General features: G+C 39.8%; 1 protein-coding gene across 3 annotated transcripts in view; it reads right to left on the bottom strand.

Moving 5' to 3' along the window:
* Positions 1–22,740, bottom strand: part of flt3 (fms related receptor tyrosine kinase 3) — a 102,657-nt gene that overhangs the window by 19,739 nt on the left and 60,178 nt on the right. For all 3 annotated transcript variants that reach the window (XM_059964137.1, XM_059964138.1, XM_059964136.1), the window contains 7 exons: positions 20,362–20,464; positions 17,203–17,387; positions 16,961–17,058; positions 12,623–12,755; positions 9,857–9,961; positions 3,622–3,732; positions 3,384–3,537 (listed from right to left, as the gene is read on the bottom strand). In XM_059964137.1, the coding sequence (XP_059820120.1) occupies positions 3,384–3,537; positions 3,622–3,732; positions 9,857–9,961; positions 12,623–12,755; positions 16,961–17,058; positions 17,203–17,387; positions 20,362–20,464 (889 nt within the window). The remainder of the gene's footprint in view (positions 1–3,383; positions 3,538–3,621; positions 3,733–9,856; positions 9,962–12,622; positions 12,756–16,960; positions 17,059–17,202; positions 17,388–20,361; positions 20,465–22,740) is intronic.

The following is a 22,740-nucleotide window of genomic DNA, read 5'->3' as shown; positions in this document are numbered from 1 at the left end:
GCATAAGCAAAGGTGGACAAACAACCGACATACGAAAGACAGCAAATTGTGCAAATGTTTAAAAAAGAACAAAATCATAAATAAATAAACAAACAAATAAATATTTACTGAGAACATGGGTTGTAGAGTCTTTGAAAGCAAGCTCACTGGTTGTGGAAACAGTTCAGTGTTGGGGTGAGTGAACTTATCCATTCTCGTTCAAGAGCCTGATGGTTGATGGGTATTAACCTTTCCCGAACCTGGTAGTGTTGGGCCTAAGGCTCCTGTACCTCCTTCCTGATGGCAGCAGCGAGAAGAGAGCATGGCCTGAATGGTGGGGTTCCTTGATGATACATGCTGCTATCTCGCGAGAGCACTCCTTGTAGATATGTTCAGTTGCAGGGGGAGCTTTACCTGTGATGGACTGGGTAGTTACTTCTGTAGGTTTTTCTATTCAAGGGTATTGGTGTTTCCATACCAGGCTGTGATGCAGCCAGTGACTACACTCTCCAGTGTGCAGCTAAGGATGCCTCTGTGTGACGTACTGAGACTGAGGCCTCCTCCAGCTGCTCCCGGCTTCGGCTTTATGGACTGAATCTTGTCCTGAATGCTGATGCTTGCTTTATTGCATGCATAATTTGATTTGTTTTTTCTCTCTGAGTATTGGGTGTTGTTCTTTTTTTAAATTGGGTTCTTTCAGGTTTCTTGTTTTGTGACTGCCTGTAAGCAGACGAATCTCAAGGTTGTATAATTTATACATACTTTAATAATAAAATTTACTTTGAACTATGAACTTTGAAATGGTTATGAATGTTTTAAAGACATGAGGAATCTTTGCAAATATCTAAGAAAGTAAAAGCATGTGTCTTCTTTGTAATGGCACTTTTGTACATGCTGGACCCAGGACAAATCCTCTGAAATTATAACACCAACGAATATAAAGTAACGGACCTTCTCCACTTCTGGTCCCCCGATGAGGACGGGCTCATGGTCCTCTGGTTTCCTCCTCCTGAAGTCAATAATCAACGCCTTGGTCTTGCTGACAATGAGTGAGAGGTTGCTGTTATGACACCACTCTGCCAGGTTTTCCATCTCCCTCCTATATGCTGATTTGTCACCACATTTGATTTGGCCAACAATAGTGATGTTGTCAGCAAACTTAAATATGACATTGGATCTCTACTTAGCCTCACTGCCATAACTACAAAGTGGGCAGAGCAGGGGGAGGAGTATAAAGTCTTGTGGTGCACCTGTGCTGATGGTGATTGTGGAAGAGATGTTGATGATCCAAATCTGTAAGAAAGGAAATTGAGGGTCCAGTTCCACAAGGAGGTATTTAGGCCTAAGTCTTAGAGATCATTGATTAGCTTTGAGGGATGATATTATCAAATGCAGAGCTGTAGTCAATGAAGAGCCTCCTCATGTCCGCATCTTCACTCTCCAGTATTCTAGGGTTTAGTGAAGAGCATTTAACACCATTATCCCCTCAAAACTAATCAGTAAACCCCTGTGCAATTAGATCCTGGATTTCCTCAACTGAAGACCCCAGTCACCATGGGGTGTACTACAGGGATGTGTGCTTAGCCCCCTGCTCTACTTGCTTAGCGCCTATGGCTGTGTGGCTAAGTACAGCTCCAACACCATATTTACGTTTGCTGATGACATTGCTTTTGTGAACTGTATCGAAGGAGGTGATGAATCAGTATACAGGAAGGAGACTGAAAATCTGGCTGAGTGGTGTCATAACAACAACTCAATGTTGGCAAAACTAAGGACCAAGTTTACAGAAGAGGGAAACCAGAGGTCCATGAGTGAGTAATCATCGGAGGATCAGAGATGGAGAGGGTCAGTAACTTTAAATTCCTGGGTGTCACTATCTCAGAGGACTTGTCCTGGACCCTTCATATAAACGTAATTGCAAAGAAAGCATGACAGCGCCTCTACTTCCTCAGGGGAGCCCGCAGAAATTTGGCATATCATCAATAACCTTAATAAACTTCTATAGATGTGTGGTGGAAAGTGTGCTGACTGGCTGCATTACAGCCTGGTATGGGAACACCAATGCCTTTTGACGGAAAATCCTACAAAAGATAGTGAATTCAGCCCAGTAAAGCCTTTCCAACGAGTAGCATATCTACAAGAAACGTCATAGAAAAGCAGCATCCATCATCAAAGATCCTCACCAACCAAACCATGCTCTTTTCCTGCTGCTGCCATCAGATAGACGATACAAGAGCCTCAGGACTCACACCACCAGGTTCAGGAACAGTTATTACCCCTCAACCAACAGGCTCTTGAACAAAAGGGGATAACCACACTCATTCTATTTCTAGTGTTCCCACAACTGATGATCTCACTTCCTTGTTATTTCATATTCATTATTTATTGCTATTTATTTATATTTGCATTTGTACAGTTTTTTGTTCATTGATCCTGTTTACAGTTACTGTTCTATGGATTTGCTGAGTATGCTCGCAGGAAAAAGAATCTCAGTGTTGTATATGGTGACATGTATGCACTCCGATAATAAATTTTACTTTGAACTTTGGAAACCATATCTTGGATACAAAAGTAATTGAGGGACAACAGAAGACACATTGCAAGGTATACAGGAATTAGATGGTTGCAGAGTGCTGAACTAGTGATGTTGTGCAGAATTGCAGAGCTTCGAGCTGAGGCCCATGAGGTAATGTTGTGACGGTGACCTCATTCTGCCCCCACATGCGCGTGAATGCACACATACTCCCACACAATGTAAGCCTCAACTCAGTGAGATCCCAGCCTCACTGTCCCAGAAACATACAGTGACCATGACCCTATCATTGCACTCACCCACTGTCTCAGCATACCCTTCATCCTCACTCACCCGCCGTACCCCCACTTGCATTCATTTCATGACTACTCCACACACTTATCCAAGAAGGCCTGACTAATGCAGTGTCCACTCAAATACCTCTTACAATTATGAGCTGTCACAGCAGACCAGGGGGCACACTTTGAGAGTGCAGGATGACAGCTGCAGAAGGGTGAGAACTGGATTGAATGACAATGTTCAGGCATAACAGGAGCTGGAGTCAGTCCAAGGTCTGTGGTGTATAAACTAACAGAATGGATTTTGTTTTATATCAAACACATAACATCTCTGACACTCCCTCAGCATTCTCTCAGCCTGAAATGTTATGCGAGATTTGAAGTAGAAATTGAACCTAAAACTTAACTCAGAAAATTACATTTTGTGAGCTAAGTTAACACCTATAGACAGCAGATCAACAATGTGATTACATCTAATTTAAAATATTTTTAAAAGCATCTAATGTCATTTGTTAACAGACATTGAAGAAATTTAAAAAGACTCTAGAAAATAACACCATAGACCAGATAATTTCAGTAAAAATGCATTTTACCTTAACTGCGGGTCATTGTGAAGGTTGTGATAGAAGCTGAAGTTGTTAAGTGTGAAGACATCTGTTAACGTCCTATGGAATTTTTCCCGGTTGTTTCTTAAGTAATTAAGAAGGTCTCCGTAGCAACAATATTCAAAGATTAAATAAACTGGACCTGAAACAGTACAAATTAAAACATAGGTAAGTAGTATAATTTAGATATAAGTATAGTGTCAATACTTAGGATGCAGTTACTTACCTGAGTGAGTGCAAGCTCCCAAAAGATTCACAATGTTCTCATGATTCCCCATGTGAATCATCATCTTCAATTCAGACATCAAGGCATCTTTTTCAGAAGATTCGCACTTCTCTTTTAAATGAAGAATGAAAATATTTGTGAGTCTATTGTTTTAATTTAAATCATGAAGTTTGTGTGTGTGTGTGTGTGTGTGTGTGTGTGTGCTAAGCTGTTATTGTAAATGCTTCAAGGCCATTGACAAACACTCCTTGAAAACTTGTGACATTGTCTTCAGTACATGGGAATCACTGACTTATTGCTCAATGAAAGGAGACAAAGTGTCTAAATCTGCAGAGAACTTCAAAGGCATATGGACTCCAAGAACAATGGCATAAGCAGTACAGAAGCTTCCACCAGCCAAGCATTTCCTGCTCTACATGGAACAGTATGGTGATCCCACAGCACTGACCACCTCAAACCCACAAAACTGGTATCATTCTCAGCCCCAAATGACAATAAACAACTGACCAGATGGAAGGTATTAAGATAGTTTTCTAATAGTGTTGCTATATTCAAATAGTCAATAGTCTAATATGGTCCTTGCTAGTTTGCTGCTAAAATGAATAATGCACCAATGCCAATTGCTCTGATGCAAGTGAACTCAACCTAAGTGTAATGTTTTCATTAGTGCCCCACTAGTGAAATTAACTCGCAGAAAGAAAGGTTTCAAAACTTGCACTATTTCTGTTGCAGCCTCCAACTATTGGTAAAATGGTGATATGCTTGGAAACAGAAGCCTCTACGGGGTCAACCAAAGGTGTTATTGTCTTGCAAAACCTTGCTGGACTTTAAAAATTTAAAGTACTGCAGGTTTACCCCAGCATTGAGTTCCTCGTTGGTAGAGAAAATGAAGGAGTTGGAAATGGTTCAGACTGTGATGCTGCCTGTGTCAGAGAGGAGTCTGTGCACAAAGGAGTTGTGCAGTCTAACACTGTGTGATCATCTTAGTCACTTTTTCTGTGTTTGCAAATCCCTGATGGAGTGGAGTACTTCAAGTCCGGTTCACTGGTTTATTGGCAAACGGTGGGGAGATGCGTGATCTTGGTCATGGCGAAGACTGGGCCTCAAACTGCAATATTGCTTGTTTGCAGCCACCCAAGAGAGAGGGATCAGAGTCAGTGTGCTCCACTGGTATGCCAGAGGCAGTGTGGCGCAGTGTTCATGCTAGAGTCGCTCCTGCTCTTCACTCAGCAAAAGATGTGTTGTATTTGACTGCAGACTGCTGCAACATTCATGGACTTGGACTATTTTTTTTGCGTGTGACAGTATTTACTGCTGTCTGATATGTGCTATATGTGCATTGTTCTGTGTTTGACTGTTGGCATTGTTTATTGCATTTTGGCTTCGGAGTAACATCATTTTGTTTGGCTGTAGTCATGGGCAGCCATATATGGTTGAACGATAATTAAACTTGAACTTGAATTTGTATGGTCAAAGTTTCAAAATGAATCATTTATAAAATTGCTACTTATGAGTTATCAAACCAAATGGATAAATGTTTTAAAGTTCAAAGTTCAAACTACATTTATTATCAAAAAGTACATATATGTCAACATAGACAACCCATTTTCTTGTGGGCATACTCAATAAATCCATAACAAAATAATAACCATAATAGAATCAGCAGAAGAAAACACCAACTTGGGTGTTCAACTAGTAAAAGACAACAAACTGTGCAAATACAAAAGGAAAGGAATAATAATAATAAATAAATAAGCAATGTGATGAAGTATCCTTGAAAGAGAGTCTATAGGTTGTGGGAACATTTCAATGTTGGGGCAAGTGAAGTTTAGTGAAGCTATGCCCTTTAGTTCAAAAGCCTGATGGTTGAGGGGTAATGACTGTCCCTGAACCTGGTGGTGTGAGTCTTGAGGCTTCTGTACCTTCTTCCTGATGACAATGGTGAGAAAAGACCACCACCACCTGGGTGGTGGGGATTTTGAGTTGATGGATGCTGATTTCCAGCGACAATGTTTCATGCAGTGGTGGGAAATACTTTACAAGTGATGGACTGGGTTGTATCCACTTCTTTTTGTAGGATTTTCTATTCAAGGGCGTTGGTGTTTCCAGACCAGGCTGCAATGCAGCAAGTCAATATACTCTTCACTACACATCTATACAAATTTGTCGATGTTTTAGATATCATACCGAATCTTCGCAGACTCCTAAGGAAGTAAAGGTGATGCTGCGCTTTCTTTGTAATTGCCCTTACATGCTGGGCCCAGGACAGGTCCTCTAAAAAGATAGCTCTAAGGAATTTAAAGTTGCTGACCTTCTCTGCCTCTGATCCTCCAATGAAGAATGGCTCATGGGCATTTGGTTTCCTTCTCCTGAAGTCAATAATCAGCTCCTTGGTTTTGCTGATATTCAGTAAGAGGTTGTTGTTATGGCACCACTCGGCCAGATTTTCAGTCTCCCTCCTACTTGCTGATTTGTCACCACCTTTGATTTGGCCAACAACAGTGGTGTCATCAGCAAACTTAGATATGACATTGGAGCTGTATTTAGCCACACTGTCATAAATATAAAGTGAGTAGAGCAGGGGCAAAACACACAGCCTTGTGGTGCACCTGTGCTGATGGAGATTGTGGAGGAGATGTTGTAGCCAGTCCGAACTGACTGGAGTCTGCAAGTGAGGAAATCACGGATTCAGTTGTACAAGGATGTATTGAGGCCAATGGTCTTGAAGCTTATTGATTAGTTTTGAGAGGATGATAGTACTGAATGCCAAGCTGTAGTCAATAAAGAGCATCCTAATGTATGCATCTTTGCTGTCCAGATGTTCCAGGATTGAGTGAAGAGTCAATGAGATAGCATTTGCTGTGGACCTGCTGCTCTGGTTCGCTTTACTATTAATACTGTACGGTAGGCAAATTAGAACAGATTCCAGTTGCTTATCAGGCAGGAATTGATATGTTTCATCACCAACCTCTGAAAACTCTTAACTTCTGTGGATGTTGTTGTTGTTGTTCGTCCATTGTCATTGATGAAGACCTCGACACCATTATTAATTGATGGTGTCGAGACTAGTGCTTGATTTGGATTTCAGTGAGGAAGAGTTATACAGCGTCAGCCTCACTCTCTCTTCCCAATTCTCATCTGGATCCAATGGCAAGACAAGAATCAAGACGGCTGGAGATGGGACTAGGTGCAGTGGATGACCAGAACGTCTTCTGTGTCTTATCATGCTCTACACATTCCACTACGCTTGCAGAGACCGCCTTCTTGACCATTGGGCCTTCCATTGGTCTCATCAGCTCAGTCTGCCTGAGTCGGTCTTCACATACTGGGATAGGTAACTCACTATCTCACCGAGGGTTTGAGACCTGTCGGCTACCCTCGCCTGGTTTAGCCGGCTTGTTGAAGCCGTTGCCCGGGGTGTGGCCGCTGTCACATGCAAACAGCCACGGGGAGCCACAGGTGAGAGCTGAGTGCCAGGTGGGGACTGAAGGTGGACAAACCGCCTGAAAAAGGATGTGGCATGTTCCCCCACCAGAAGCACTACCCCTCCCTCCCTGACACCCCATCACCTTGGATGTAAGTGCTACTGGATGTTAGCCATTGAGGAAGGTTAATACATTCTTCTTAGGAGTCGGTATAAATGAAGCAGGCGGGTACCTCAGATTGCCAAAGTAAAAGGTTAAAAGTTCTCAGTGAACACTCCAGCCAATTGAACAGCACAGGGCATTAGTACTTGGCCAGGTACCCTGCCAGGGTCAGGTACCCCTTCTGTATCTATTTTGATAAATTGGTGTCATTATAGTAATCTGTAAATCGTGGAAATAGCTCAGTCCTTTTACATCATATTTAAATTACAATACAACACAGGCACATTCCCTCCCCACCATGGCTTTTATCTACAGGAGGCACTTCCTCAAGAAGGCAACATCCATCATTAAAGATTTCCACATTCCAGGCTATGCAGCGAACATCAGGCAGGAAGTACAGAAGCCCCAAGTCCTACACCACCAGCTAAGTCCCATCAACCATCATGCCATAAAGGAAATTACAATGGCATGAGAGGGGAACTGGCCAAAGTTGACTGGCAAAGGACACGAGCAGGAAGGATAGCAGAGCAGCAATGGCTGGAGTTTCTGTGAAAAATTAGGGAAGTGCAACACAAAATTTTCGAATGGAAGAAGGACGCTGCTGTGGCTGACAAGTGAAGTCAGAGCCAAAGCAAAAGCAAAAGAGAGGGCATACAAGGAAGCCAAAGCTAGTGGGAAGATAGAGGACTGGGAAGCTTTTAAAAACTTGCAGAAGGAAACTAAGAAGGTCATTAGGAGGAAAAGATGAATTATGAAAGGAAGCTGGCAACTAATATCCAAGAAGATACTAAAAGCTTTTTTAAGTATATAAAGGGTAAAAGAGAGTTGAAGGTAGATATAGGACTAACAGAAAATGATGCTGGAGATATTGTAAAGAGACACAGAGATGGCAGAGGAACTGAATGCGTATTTTGCATCACTCTTCACAGTGGTATTTTTTCCTGCAATTTTGTGAGGAAATTACAAGCAGTGTAGACAAAGGAGTTGTAGTAGGTGTGGTGTGCTTGGATTTTCAGAAAGCCTTTCACAAGGTGCTGCACATGAGGCTGCTTAGCAAGATAAGAGCCCATGGAATTACAGGGGAGTTACTAGCATGGGTGGAGCATTGGCTGATCATCAGAAAATAGGGAGTGGGAATAAAGGGATCCTACTTTGACTGGCTGCCAGTTACCAGTGGAGATCCACAGGGGTTGGTGTTGGGACTGCTGCTTTTTACGATGTATGTCAATGATTTGGACTATGAGATTAATGGATTTGTTGCTAAATTTGCTGATGATACAAAGATAGGTGGAGCAGCAGGTAGTGTTGAGGAAATAGAGAGCCTGTAGAGAGACTTAAATAGTTTAGGGGAATGGGCAAAGAAGTGGCAAATGAAATACAATGTTGGAAAGTGTATGGTCATGCACTTCGGTGGAACAAATAAATGGGCAGACTATTATTTAGATGGGGGAGAGAATTCAAAATGCAGAGATGCAAAGGGACTTGGAAGTCCTTGTGCAGGATACTCTAAAGGTTAACCTCCAGGATGAGTCAGTGATGAAGAAGGCAAATGCAATGTCGGCATTCATTTCTAGAGATACAGAATACAAAAGCAGGGATATGATGTTGAGTCTCTATAAGGCACTTATGAGACCACACTTGGAGTATTGAGTGCAGTTTTGGGCTCCTTATTTTAGAAAGCATATACTGACATTGGAGAGGGTTTAGAGAAGATTCACCAGAATGATTCCAGGAATGAAAGGGTTCTCCTGCAATTCAGGAGAATGAGAGAGGATGTTAAAAGGCCTGAACAGATTAGATATGGTGAAGTTATTTCCCATGGTAGGGGAGTCTAGGACAAGAGGGCACAACTTCAGGAATGAAGGATGTCCATTTAGAACAGAGATGTGGTGAAATTACTTTAGTCAGAGGGTGGTAAATCTGTGGAATTTGTTCCCATGAGTGACTGTGGAGGCCAAGCCATTGGGTGCAATTAAGACAGAGATTGATGGGCTCTTGATTAGTCAGGGCATCTAAGGGTATGGGGAGAAGGCAGGGGAGAGGGGATGACTAGAAGGATTAGCCAATGATTGAATGGTGGAGGAGATTCAATGGGATGAATGGCCTACTTCTGCTCCTATATCTTATAGTCTTATTTGCTTCTTGAACCAACCAACGAAACCCTAATCACTACTGTTTCGTAGCACAATGACCACTTTGCACTACAATGAACTATTTTTGTTCTAATTGTGTTCATTATTGTACAAATTATTTCTTCTTCTTAAAATTTTAAAGTAAATTTGTTATGTCGAGCAAAATATTATGTAGTTATATCAGGTCCATTGAGTTTTATTCATAACTCTATAAAATGATCTTGGCAAACTTAATCATGATAAAAAAATAATATTCCAAATGCAAGATACAAAAACAAGAAGACATGGTCGTATTAACTTCATGTTAACTTGTTAACATAAGACATAATGCTTCTCTCAATGGTATTATGTTATAGCTTATTTATTACATGAACATATATAAGCTAAAAATAATCGAATAAATTTCATAAATAAATGCATGTGAGTGGATAATCCCATGCATTTTTCTTTTTTGAATGGTTTCTTGAGCATAAAGATCTTACTTGTACTGTATACCGAATTATAAACTGAACATACCCTTTAACATCTTCACAGCTACTTTAACAGGAACATCAACTTTACTAATTCCATACGCTGTAGCTTCGATGACTTTTCCAAATGCACCCGAGCCAAGTACATTCCCTGCAAGACAAAGTCGATTAGCAAAAAAATGGACCCAATTTTATTTACAGTTATATACTGTATATATATTATATATACACACACATATATACTGGCCAATGATATTAAATAAAAATGATTATTTTTGTATTTAAGAAATTGGATTTGTGGTTCTGAATATCTGTTAAATAAATACAAAAAAAACCATTATTTTTCTTTCTTTTGAAGATTCTATTTGACCTGCTGCATAGTTCCAGTATTTTATTTTAGATTACACTAATTTTGTATTAAAAGTAAACACATTTTGAATACATAATACATTCTTTCTGTGATATACCATAGGAAATTGACACATTTATTTAAAAGAATGAGACACAATGGCAGCAACTTTCATATCCTTTTTTATAACAATCAAAAATCCTACACTAGAAGTGGATTACTGCAAGGCAATTTGGACCATGCTGTCTATCACTGGGCACAGCCAGGACAACATGGTTTGACTATCACAATGCCAGAATAGAGAAATTATTAGGTAAGTAAATTATTTGCCTTTATTCTTGCCCTATCACAATCACACCATCCAAACAAGCATTACCTCCAGCCTGATTCCCCAATGTTCACTGCCCAAGTTCAGGTTTCTCCCCAGTCCCAGCCACTGTGTGCTGCCTGTCCACTCTTAAACCTTTTCCAAACCCTCTCTGTCCTTCAGAGACTGCTTTCCCAGGCCCATTGACTTCAATGAAGACATCTCAGAAATACTGATGTGGAGAAAGATTGGTAATTGGTTTACTAATGTCACAAATACTGAAATACAGTGAAAAGCTTTTATTTGTGTACCATCTAGACAGATCAATCCATTTGTCAAGATAGTACAAGAAGATAAATCAGAATGCAGAATGTAGTGTAGCAGTTACAGCGAAAGTGCAGTGCAGCTAGACAAATAAAGTGCAAGGGCTGTGATAAGACAAACCGAGAGATCAAAACTTCATCTCTAGTGTAGAAGATGGGAGGGGGAGAATTAAGAATGACAGGGGTGGGAGTGGTTCTTGATTTTGTTAGTTGTTTCCATCAAGCAGCTGTAAGTGCAGCCAGAAATGCTTGTCATGAGGTCAGATGTGGCGGGAATGGAGAAACTGAGCTCACAGTAAGCAAAAGAGGAAGAAGTGTAATCAGGACTGCATCATCTCTATTGAGATGACATCCTTTTTCCTGAACCAAGACATCCCCTCAGTCATAGTAGACAGGGCTCTCGATTGTATCTCTCTTTCCTATATTTCAACTTTCATCCCTCTCCACTCAGCCACACCAAAGTTAAGGTACTCTTTCTGTCAGTTTCAGTTCCAGAAACCTCCATATTTGACAGTCTATCTTCCATAATTTCCTCCAGCCATCTTCTCCACTCCATTCCACATTGCACTCTTCAGGTATTGTTCATCTTGCAACTCCCTGATGTGCTCTTCCATCTCCAACAACCATTCTTTCTTGTGGCATTTTCACCACAAAACCTCCAACTGCTTCTTCACCTCTTGCATCTCCCATCCCACCCACACCCCCACCATCCATGTAGCTAACGGTTGCTACAGGTGAAATAGCAATTCATGTACAACTCTTCCAATTGAATGCATTGGATTTGGTGATCAAGGCGTTGCTCTTTGTATTTGACAAACCAAGCGCAGATTGGGCAGCCACTTTGCTGAACACCTCTGCTCAGTTAGCAAGGATGAGTCTGAGCTTCCAATTATCTGCCACTTTAATTCACCATCATCCCACTTCCAGCCAGAACTCTCCAGATTTGACTGTCTATGTTTTTTTTCATTCAGGCCCATTGTAAGATTAAAGATCAGCAGCCTAGACCTACTGTACCCTTTGGGCCTCCATATTACTTTAACAACTTGGGATAAGCAGGCTTTCCCGGTACAGCCTTTAATATTAAACCAGTTTTCTCCCATTTCATCTTTCCAGCAACTGTTGTGTTCCATCTATCAAAGTTTCAGTATGAAAAGCCCTAATTCATCTCTTTCTATTTACTCTTCCCCAGACACATCAGCTCTGATTAACCTACATTCATTTTCCTCTCTTAGATGTCCCCAAAACCAGTTCCATTATCTGGACAACATCGGTCTCCATGCAATCACAGATGGTTCTCTCCTGCCCTATCCCACTTTGCAACTTCAGTTTCACTTGTTTAATCACTTCTCTAGTTCTAATAAACAGTCATTGACCTGAAATGCTAAATCTGTTTCTTCCTCCAAACATGCTGCTTAACCTGCTGAGTATCACAAGCATTTTCTGTTTTTTTATATATTTACAATGAATTACTAATAAGGTTTATTGTTCTTGCCCTTATAGGAAGCAATTATCAAATTATGAACAACATGACCTTCTTAACACAATTCCCATCAATACTGCTAAGCAGGTTGAACAGTTTATGCTGTTAGTCCTAGATTGTCAATACTGCTGCATTATGTTTTGAATTTAAACAAATTTAGCTTTCTAATAAGAAATATTTTGAAAGATAATGTAATAATGTTTCTTTTACTGTATGCATTCAGCAAAATATGAAGGAACAGATTGTATCACATTGAAGTTATTAAATTTTAAGAAGTTGCTTAGTTCATGCTCATCTATGGTATTCTAGAGGAAGTACATATTTTGATTTAGATTTTGGAACTGATTACTCACCTAGTTCTAAGTTTTCTCGAGGAAATTCCCATTTCACATCATATGACACTTGGCTAAAATCTACATAATGATATTCATTCTCAGAAGATCCAATTTGATGTATCATCTGAAGTTGTCCTTCATAGCCAGGATGCTTAAATGAAGACCAGAATAATCATTATTTCAACTATAAATTTCTCTTTTTTACTAAAAGCAGATGTACTGAAGAAGAATTAATTACATAACTAAAGAAATATAAACACCATGTGGAACACTAGATTGGAACTTTCTATTCTATTATAATTTCCTATTTGAAAAGAGCACCCACTGAAAAGAGTATTAATCTCTTTTCATGAGGATAGGATTGCTCTTTCTTTTCTCCTTTTATTATAATAGAATCTGAGGAATGGAACAAGTGAACTTGTTCCATGTGATGTACGTAGCTGTGCCTGAAGGTACAAAGACAATGCCTGCTCTGCTGATTTTGCCTTTTCCAACGTACGTGCAGTCTGCACTCAACACTCCCCTCCACTGACAAACATGGGAATTTAATTGTTTGGGAAGTACATTGCTGATTTTTCAGACAAGCGCCAGATAGATTTATACAGATGCAGATCCTATTATGCCAGGTCAAATTCTTAACCAAGAAGTCAATATTATATTCAGAGGGCCTCTTCTGCACCAAAACATATTGCTTCTCAGGCAAGTTTAAAATCTTTTCGTGGAAACCAGAGGAATGTTCAAAGAAACCAGAAAAACAGACAAGGAAATAAAACAGAAAAATAGAATCCCCCTTGAAAAAAAATCACTCTCTGAGTTTGTCTAGATTTATTGCAAGCAAACAAAGTCAGGCAGTCTCTCCCGTGCTAAAATGTTTGTTCCTAATATTAATATTTCAGAAATTTGCGATATAAATATTCACTGAATTATTATACATAATGAAAAACATGAAGATATTTTCTTTTGCACCACCTGGAATCTGTTTAGCTTGTGTGCTTAAACAATTCCTGTAGTCTTTGATTGATATTATTTTTTTTTCATTTGGGCATTTTCTGATAAATCTTATCATTTAAAAATCAAGATAGATATAAATCATTTCAATAAGACACTTCACGGCATTTATTGTTTTTAAAGCTGAATTCAACTCTGTTTAATTATTAATTATCTGGTTTAATATTAAGCATATTCAAGGGTGTGCATTCGATATGAATAGAAACTCTATGGGTAGCTATTAAAAACCATACTGTATATTATTTAAATTTAACACACAAGTGATTTTTAAGATGACTTCTAAGTACAGGTGATTTATTTCTCATCTTCAATGTGAATATCTCAGATTATTTCTTTAAGGGCAGTGAAATTTTTGAACGGAATTCTTGAATATACAAACGTATTTGTTAATATGACAATTTGCCCTCTAATGTACATCCTTGGCAATAGAATATATAATTTTTATCTTAATCAGTCACTAAAAGACGGTGTTTCAGACCTACAGTACTTGAAAGGCTGTTTCCTTTGAACAATTTTGTCTGCCCAATTTCATGTTACTGCTACTCCAAATGTTTGCAAAGGCATGTGGGACTCACATGAGCCTATATTGCTTTTCTGCGGGATACACTTAAAAGTTTTTATATTTATTGGTGTTCTGCCTGAGACTGTATTAACTCTGCTTTCTGCACTTGTATAGAACTCAAAAATATCATCAATTTTCTCCCTGTTCTCACTTTCACCCCATTCATCTCTGACTTTTCCCTTCTCTTTCTGGATCTCTATCTTCATCTCAAGGCACAGAGCACTGACAAGTACTCATTACATGCCTGCATAGCTCTACAGCTACCTTGACCACTTTTTGCCCTATCTTGACTTCTGTAAGAACACCATTTCAATTTCCCATTTCTTCTGTCTTTGTTGTATTTGCTCCATTGATGAAATTTTCCAGAAAGATACTTCTCAGAAGCCTTCTTTCTTTCTGAATAATGGCTTCCCCGCTAGGACAGTTTGCAATAATGCATCTCATCTACAGTACTCTCTGCACTATATTCTTTACCGTCTCCTTTCGGACAGAATGTTCTCCTGATCTTCACCTTCCACACAACCATCCTCTGCATTCAAAGGACCATCCTTCACAAGTTCTGTTACCCTCTAACGAGATTTCATCACCAGACGCATCTTAATCACACTTTCCGTCACAGCATTTTGAAGGAACCATTCTCTCTGCAATTCCCTGGTCCATTCTTCCATCTCCACTATACCTTTCCCTTCTTATGGCTTTCTCACAGAACCACTGTCATTGAAATACCTCTCTTTTCACCTCCTCCTTTCCCATTACCCAGCAGCTGAACAGTCTTTATGATTGATATTGTGATTGCATTTCTTCCAATCTGGGGTATTGCATTCAATTTTTCCTAATACTGTAGGGTCTCTCCTACACTGGAAAGTGCAGATTCAGCAACTTCCTTGCAGAGAACCTGCATTCAGTTCACAAGGGTAACCCTGACCTTCTTGCTTCCTGTCACATGAAGTCTCTGTCCCACTCCACTCTAACCTATCTATCACCTCCTGTACTCTTATATATAAGAGACCCAGTGCAACCTTGAGGAAGAAAACCTCATTGCTCCCTTTCTAAACTCAATACAGAATTCTACCGCTACAGGTAATTTGCTTTCTCTGTGTGTATCAGAACAGGCCAAGTCATCCAATAGTTTACCTCTCCCCTTTTGCACAGCCTGATCCACTGGGTATTTCTCACAGCTCCGTTCACAACCTTTGTCTGTCTCCTCACTCTGTAACTGTCTTCACTTCATAGCTCTCTCTCTAAATGACCATTTTAATCTCTTGACCATATTACCTAACTTATAGTTTATATTCAATTCATCCAATCCTTCCCTGTCTTCAATTTAATATTAACTTATTTTCTCTCCTTCCCAATTCTGAAGGTCTTTGACCTGACACATTAACTCTTTTCCTTTGCACATATTATGCACGCTCCATTTCCAGCAAATTTTGTTTTCATTATAATTATATCTACATACTTCACATGACATTTCAATTGCTAAGTAGGAACATGTAACAAACAATTGAAACAACACACACAAAATGCTGGTGGAACACAGCAGGCCAGGCAGCATCTATAGGGAGAAGTGCTGTCAACGTTTTGGGCCGAGACCCTTCGTCAGAACTAACTGAAAGGAATGATAGTAAGAGATTTGAAAGTAGGAGGGGGAGGAGGAAATGCAAAATGAGAGGAGAAGACTGGAGGGGGTGGGGTGAAGCTGAGAGCCAGAAAGGTGATTGGCAAAAGGGATACAGAACTGGAGAAGGGAAAGGATCATGAGACGGGAGGCCTAAGGAGAAAGAAAGGGGGAGGGGGGAGCACCAGAGGGAGATGGAGAATGGGCAGAGTGATGGGCAGAAAGAGAGGAAAAAAAGGAGGGGGGAGAAAAACTAAATATATCAGGGATGGGGTAAGAAGGGGAGGAGGGGCATTAACGGAAGTTAGAGAAGTCAATGCTCATGCCATCAGGTTGGAAGCTACCCAGCCGGTATATAAGGTGTTGTTCCTCCAACCTGAGTGTGGCTTCATCTTGACAGTAGAGAAAGCCATGGATAGACATATCAGAATGGGAATAGGACGTGGAATTAAAATGTGTGGCCACTGGGAGATCCTGCTTTCTCTGGTGGACAGAGCGTAGGTGTTCAGCAAAACGGTCTCCCAGTCTGCGTCGGGTCTCGGCCCGAAATGTTGACAGTGCTTCTCTCTATAGCTGCTGCCTGGCCTGCTGTGCTCCACCAGCATTTTGTGTGTGTTGTTTGAATTTCCAGCATCTGCAGATTTCCTCGTGTTTGCTTAACAAACAATTGAAAGCTATGTTTTGTCACCAAATAAGGCCTGTATTTCCCAGGCGTCTGATGTGTACACTGAGAGCAGATCGCAAATCCTGATTGAAACCAATAGGATTTAATTTTGTGGGCAGGTATGACCAGGCAAAGAATCAAAACATGGCAAATCCGATTTTCAAATTTGTCACTAAGTTCTGGATATCCAGGCTTCACAGCCCTTCCATGGTACTCCAGGATCTCCAGGATTTCTTGCAGTTTCAATATCTGAAAGCTGTCAGTTCTAATCAGCGTTCCCAGTAAATCTCAACAATGTCTGGCCCACATATTTTTTAATTCCCTCAAAGCCGCACTTTGAACATATTTTACGAATCAGGAAATGGAAACCACTTGATAAACATTTTGAGACAGGTCTCCTAAACCCCCAGATCAGCTTGTTAAGTGGATTTAAACTGTCTGTGACCTCAACAACCTTTTCACAATGCACATGAAACAATAACTAATAATATGGATATTATTTACCTTCTTATATCTGTAGAATATGAAAATGATTAACAGAATCGTAGATGGAATAAAAATTCCAGCTGTGATGTAGAAAGAAGATTGCAGGAATTTCATATCTGGGGGAAAAAAGAGTATGTATTTGTATTAAGGTATTAAATTAACATCAACTCAATCAGTTGGAAGATCTACATCTGCACCATACAATTCCAACAATCCTGTAGTACCAGCATTGTTATTCCTTGTACATCCTATAACAATACCTTGCTCTGGAAGGAAGGTCTCCTTGCAGGTTGAACCTATGACATTTTCTGCACAGCACCTCATCACAAACCCACCCACCATGGTGCGTGTGTCCAGTACACTTGTTGTGATATTGGAGCCAAATTCTTCTCCTCCTGACTGATCAGTCTGAATACCTTCTGTGACAGGTTCACCTTCAGTACAACTGAAACACAACAAAATAAGTCCAAATCAGAAAACTATATTGCAGAATCATATACATACTTAATATTTTTAATTATACCGATATATCAGCCTTACGTACCATCCAAGTGTCTGAAATGTCTTCTGACAGAAGACATTTAATCATATGATTACACTTCAAAGCATTTTTATTTAACTTGTTTCAGCAAAGTGTTACAAGTCATAAGAATTTAAATAAAATTAGCTAAAAATAGAAGAAGCACACTACGCTGGTAATTTTGAGACTTATTTGCAGTACTTGACTTCTTCATTGAATAACATTATCAAAATGCATTTAGGATTATAAAAATATTTAGAAAAATTGCATCAACTTTTTCCAGTGCCTTGTTCATAATGCACGAGTATTGGTATAGAGGGGTAGAGGATGTTCCACAACAAATCAAATATATAAAGGTAAATGAGAGCATCTGATAAAATGTAACTCAAATTGGCTTAACTGGAATAGCCTGACAGAAGAATATTTCCCAGCAGTACAGCAACCGAAGATCAGGGAATAAAACAGTGTTAAGATAAAGTAAAGAAAGTAGTAGAAATAATCAGTGATTCTTGGTGAAAGGAATAAGACTGACATTTTTATCTAAATACATAAAGGTAAAAATTAACTTATTAGGGTAGAAAACTCCAGCAAAGGGCACAAAAGAAGAAAAGTGTTGAGATGAGAAAACATCTCTTGCTGCTCAGTTACCATCTCTTTCACAACATACACTAGCTGATTGCTTTCTCAATCAGTAAAGAATTTTGTCTTTTGGTTTCCTACTGAATACTTTTGACAAGCATGGACTATGTTTGGTCATGTGTCCAATAACGTATATATTAGCAGCAGCGCTGATAGGATTGTCATATACTCTGCTTCATCCAATCATAGAAATGGTGATTTGGTAGCAATATTGGAGAGAAGCAGGTTCTAAATTATTCTGGTGAACATTTGTTACTCTTTGGTAAGTACATCATTCTTCACAGTGGCAAGTATATCCATCATTAAGTAAAGAGACTGGGATCTTCACTGAAATCATCTTGAAAAATTTTTTTTTGTTTTTTTAATTGCTTGATGAAACAGCAGATTAACTTTGTGATTTGTGAACGAGGACAGCCAGAGCTTTTGGACACAACATTTTATCATTTTTACAATTTTAAAATATTCTACTTTCATACATTTTTTCCTAACAAAGTGCATGACTTCACATCTTTTTCACAATATATTCCACCTGCCTTGTCCTAACTCAATCACTTAGACTATGTATTTCTGCTCAAAGTATCTTTGAAGTTTCCTCTCAACCGACATTATTAACCATACCAAGTAACATCAGTAAACATGCATTTGTACATTTGGTCTCCTCATCCAAATCATTGAATCAGATTGAAATGAGCCACTGTAATGGCAATGATCACTGCAGCAGCAGGTCAATCCATGCGAGTACATTACTTCCAGTCCCTTATACTTCAACTTTGTTTAATATTCTTATATAGCGCCTCATCAAAAGCCTTCTACAAATCCAAATATATTGTGCCCTCTAGTTTCTTTTACCTATTTTGCTAGCTACAACCTCAACAAAAAATCCCTAGCAGGTTTGTCCAGAATAATTTCCTCATTATAAATCCAGGTTGGCACAACTAAGTGAGCAGTGACTGCTTCCTAAACAGGCCCTAGATACTGATTTCAGACTAACTAGTTTGTAAACAAGAGAAAATCTGCAGATGCTGGAGATGTTGAGTTCCTCCAGCATTTTTTGTAACTAGTTCGTAGTTCCCTAACTGTAAAGATTTAAGACTTGGGTTATAGATTGAACAAATAAATTACCCTTTTCTCGTTACAGAAAATAAAATAAAGTGTAAGGGTTGAGGGTTCTCTGACGTGACAGACCTTTATATTTGGCCTGTTCCTGGATCTATTATTTGATTAATTTTGCATTATATAATCTAAAGGAGTCAAAATGGTTGTTGTGATGCATCTAGTTGGTAGTGTAGTAGGTAGTGCTTGTCGCTCTCACTTTCAGCTTCCACCATTGGCTAGCAGTCCCGTGAGAAGGAGAGCTGATGTGTAAGTCTCTGTCTGCCAGGACACAGCCTCTCCAACAGCAAGCCTCATGTAGTGCCTCCACGCTGGCGACACACAGAACTGAACTCCTTTCAGACTCAGGCTGAACTCCAGAGGACAGGGAGAGGGTTTGGCCCCTGCACACATAGCACGCAGGCCCACCATTGTGTGGACTTGCCCTGGTGCTCATGAACTGGATCCCCAGCTATGGGTAAATAGCCCCACTGCCTTGTGGACAGCCTTGGGAGAGACAAAGGCTATGGGAGTGAAACCAGACAGCAAATCCGGAGTGCAGCCCCTAAATCGGCTCGATGTCTTTGAACATCCTTCCAACAGCTCCTGCAGCCAAGCTGAAGCCAAATGTATTGCTTCATAAGCTTTCCTTTGGACTACACTGGTGAGGCCAAAAGGTGGACGACAGGGCATCTCAGTATCTCCGTACCTTCTGCCCAAGCTTATTATGATGATCATCATCCATTGTCCTTCAAGACAGACAGATGTCAACCTACGAGCCAAAGGGTGAGACTGCTTCTCGGAGCAAGTGGCTCCCCTTCCCCAATTCACTATCTATCTTCAGGAGTCCTAAGTCTCAGTCTGAAACTTCAAATCTTTATTCCTTTCCATAGATGTTGCCTGACCTGCTGAGTTCCACCATTGCCCTGGACTTTTCTTTATCGCTTGCTATAAAGATATGTCTATCTTTCTAATCAATGCACCTCACAATATACTAAAATATGCCTATTGGAAGTGAAGTCAGGTTAAGCAAAATATACAATTGCTGTGGGAACTTAATGAAAATTATCAGGTCTGAAATTAATTCAGTTAATGGAGTTAATAGCAAATTAATTCCAGTTTGCTATTTTAATAGTAGCATCGGGTGGCTGTTATTTCTTATACTTACAGCTCTCCAGTGCATTTTGTCCAATTTAATCTGGCTGAAGGATGACTTGTAGACATGCATGAAATATGTGTTTTTGTCATTGAAAGAGTCAGAGATGGTTTTGCTGTAAAAAGTGCAATTCATGAATTTAGTCATATTTAATGTATATTTTAAATTATCAGCTTCATTTTTACTACCCGTAGCAATAATAACCTATTTTACAGATATAATTGCCATCTTGTACATTTCAGTTAATTGAATACTGATTATTATAGATGTACACACAATTTGTTTAGATTTGAATAGCAGTAAAAGTGACCCATTGAACATAGGTAAAGTTCAATTAGTCCTTAAACAGACATAGTCCAACTCAGTCACAAGAACAAAGACAATTTGTTGTCAGTAACTCATATTAGTGATTCCAGAGCACAGAATTTATTACATAATGTGTAGGGCACCAAGTAAATTAATTTCACTGAAAGATTCAATCTTCGTTGTAGCTTTTTATCCTGGCTCTGGTGCCCATTCAGGACAACCATGTCATGAACTTAAATAAATATGAAGCCACTTCCACAACAAGTATTATTACAGATTCAATTAAATATAATATTTCAGAAGTAAATGACTGTCACCACAGATTTGTTTCCACAATAAAAATGTTCTATGCTTTCCAGTTTCAAAAGATGAATGAAAGTTGTGGACACGCTTCTGGCACCAACATAGCAAGCCCTCAACTTACTAACCTGTATATCTTTAGGTTGAAACCAGAGCACCATGAGGTGTTACAAATGTACCACAGCTCTGAGGGGCCGAAGGGTGCGGGGTAGCACCCTCCTTTGTGAGAATCGTAAGATCACTATTGAGTCAGTTCGGGAGACCCAGGAAATGAGAGAAAGACATGCAGAATCCACAAAGAGTTGGAATGTGTCCTGGCCTCCGAAAGGCGGACCCATTGATACTGGCTATTGTCTCTTGGAGACGGACTGGTGTATTGCATCCTGTACGATGCATCAAAGCCCCCAGGCAATGAACTGAGGGGGAGGTTGGTGGAGGGGTTGCATCATCTAAACCTGATAGACATCTGAGACCCTGTGAGTCAGGATAAAAGAGGGTCTGTGGGAACAGCCCCTCAGACGGACCAGAAGAAACACTAGCGATCCAGTAATAGCGAAAGCCAGTGGGAAGGCCACGTGCGTCCGTTTCCATTTGCCCCGGAATCTGTGGTCCTTTACCACGGAAGAACGGTTTTTTAGCTAACAACGGGGAAATCAACTCCCAACGACTCTCGAAGGATTGACATCATAAAAGGAATGGGCAGGTTTTAACCCGTCTTTCTCTCCAACCAGAAAGCTGCAGCTTGAATGAACTAAAGTGACTTTTATATTTCCATCGGACAACACATTATCCCCTAGACAACGATAGAGCTATTCCTTATTGATTATTATTATACCCACGCTTTTAGATTTAGTATTGATGACCTATATTATCTGTATGTTTGCATTGATATTATTTTTGTGTATTTTTATCAATAAATACTGTTAAAAATAGTACCATCAGACTTCAACGGACCTCTCTATCTTTGCTGGTAAGTGACCCAGTTACAGGGTACGTAACAGAGGAAACCCACGTGGAGCTGGGGAGAATGTCCAAGTTCCTTATAGGCAGCAGTGGGAATAGCTGATTTCCCCAATCAATTTTATAGCTGGCATTGTAAAATGTTGCACTAATCGTTATGTTACAGTGGATCTACACTGCAGTGTCCACAAAAACGTGTTAATTTCCTAAATTATGAAGTATACATGCATAGGAACACAAGAAAATAGGAGCAGGAGTAGGCCACCAGGCCTCTCAAGCCAGCCCCACCATGCTCCTGGGTGATTTGTGCTACCCTCAACTCTTCTTCTGTGCTAGTACCACACATCCCTTAATTCACAGATCTTTCAAATATTTATCTAAATCCACCACACTTTTTTTGAGCGATCTGGCCTCCACCACCCACAGCAACAGAAAATTCTAGAGGTTTCTATGCACTTCAGTTTTAAATGACCAACCCTTTATTTTGTACTTATGTTGGGTTGTTTGTGAGTCTCCCAATAGTGAAAACATGTCAATATCTATCCTGTCAGGCTCTCTGAAGATCTTACTTGTTCAAAGAAGGTCACACCTCATCCTTCTAAACTCCAAGGAATACAACTTTAAACTGCCCAGCTTCTTTTTGATGAGGCAATTGTATTGTATCAGGAATTAGCCTGATAAATCTCTTTTGGACTGATTCCAACATGATTATATTGATTTTAGATAAGAATACTATGCACAGTATTCCAGTCACAACATATCTCACACAAATGTAACAAATCTTGCCTGTTCTTAAACTCTAACCCCTTCACAATAAAGATCAAA

Source organism: Hypanus sabinus, chromosome 3 (assembly GCF_030144855.1).
Source record: "Hypanus sabinus isolate sHypSab1 chromosome 3, sHypSab1.hap1, whole genome shotgun sequence".
Taxonomy (NCBI): domain Eukaryota; kingdom Metazoa; phylum Chordata; class Chondrichthyes; order Myliobatiformes; family Dasyatidae; genus Hypanus; species Hypanus sabinus.
The sequence above is the reverse complement of the archived record's forward strand: the minus strand, read 5'-3'. Positions and strand labels throughout refer to the sequence as shown.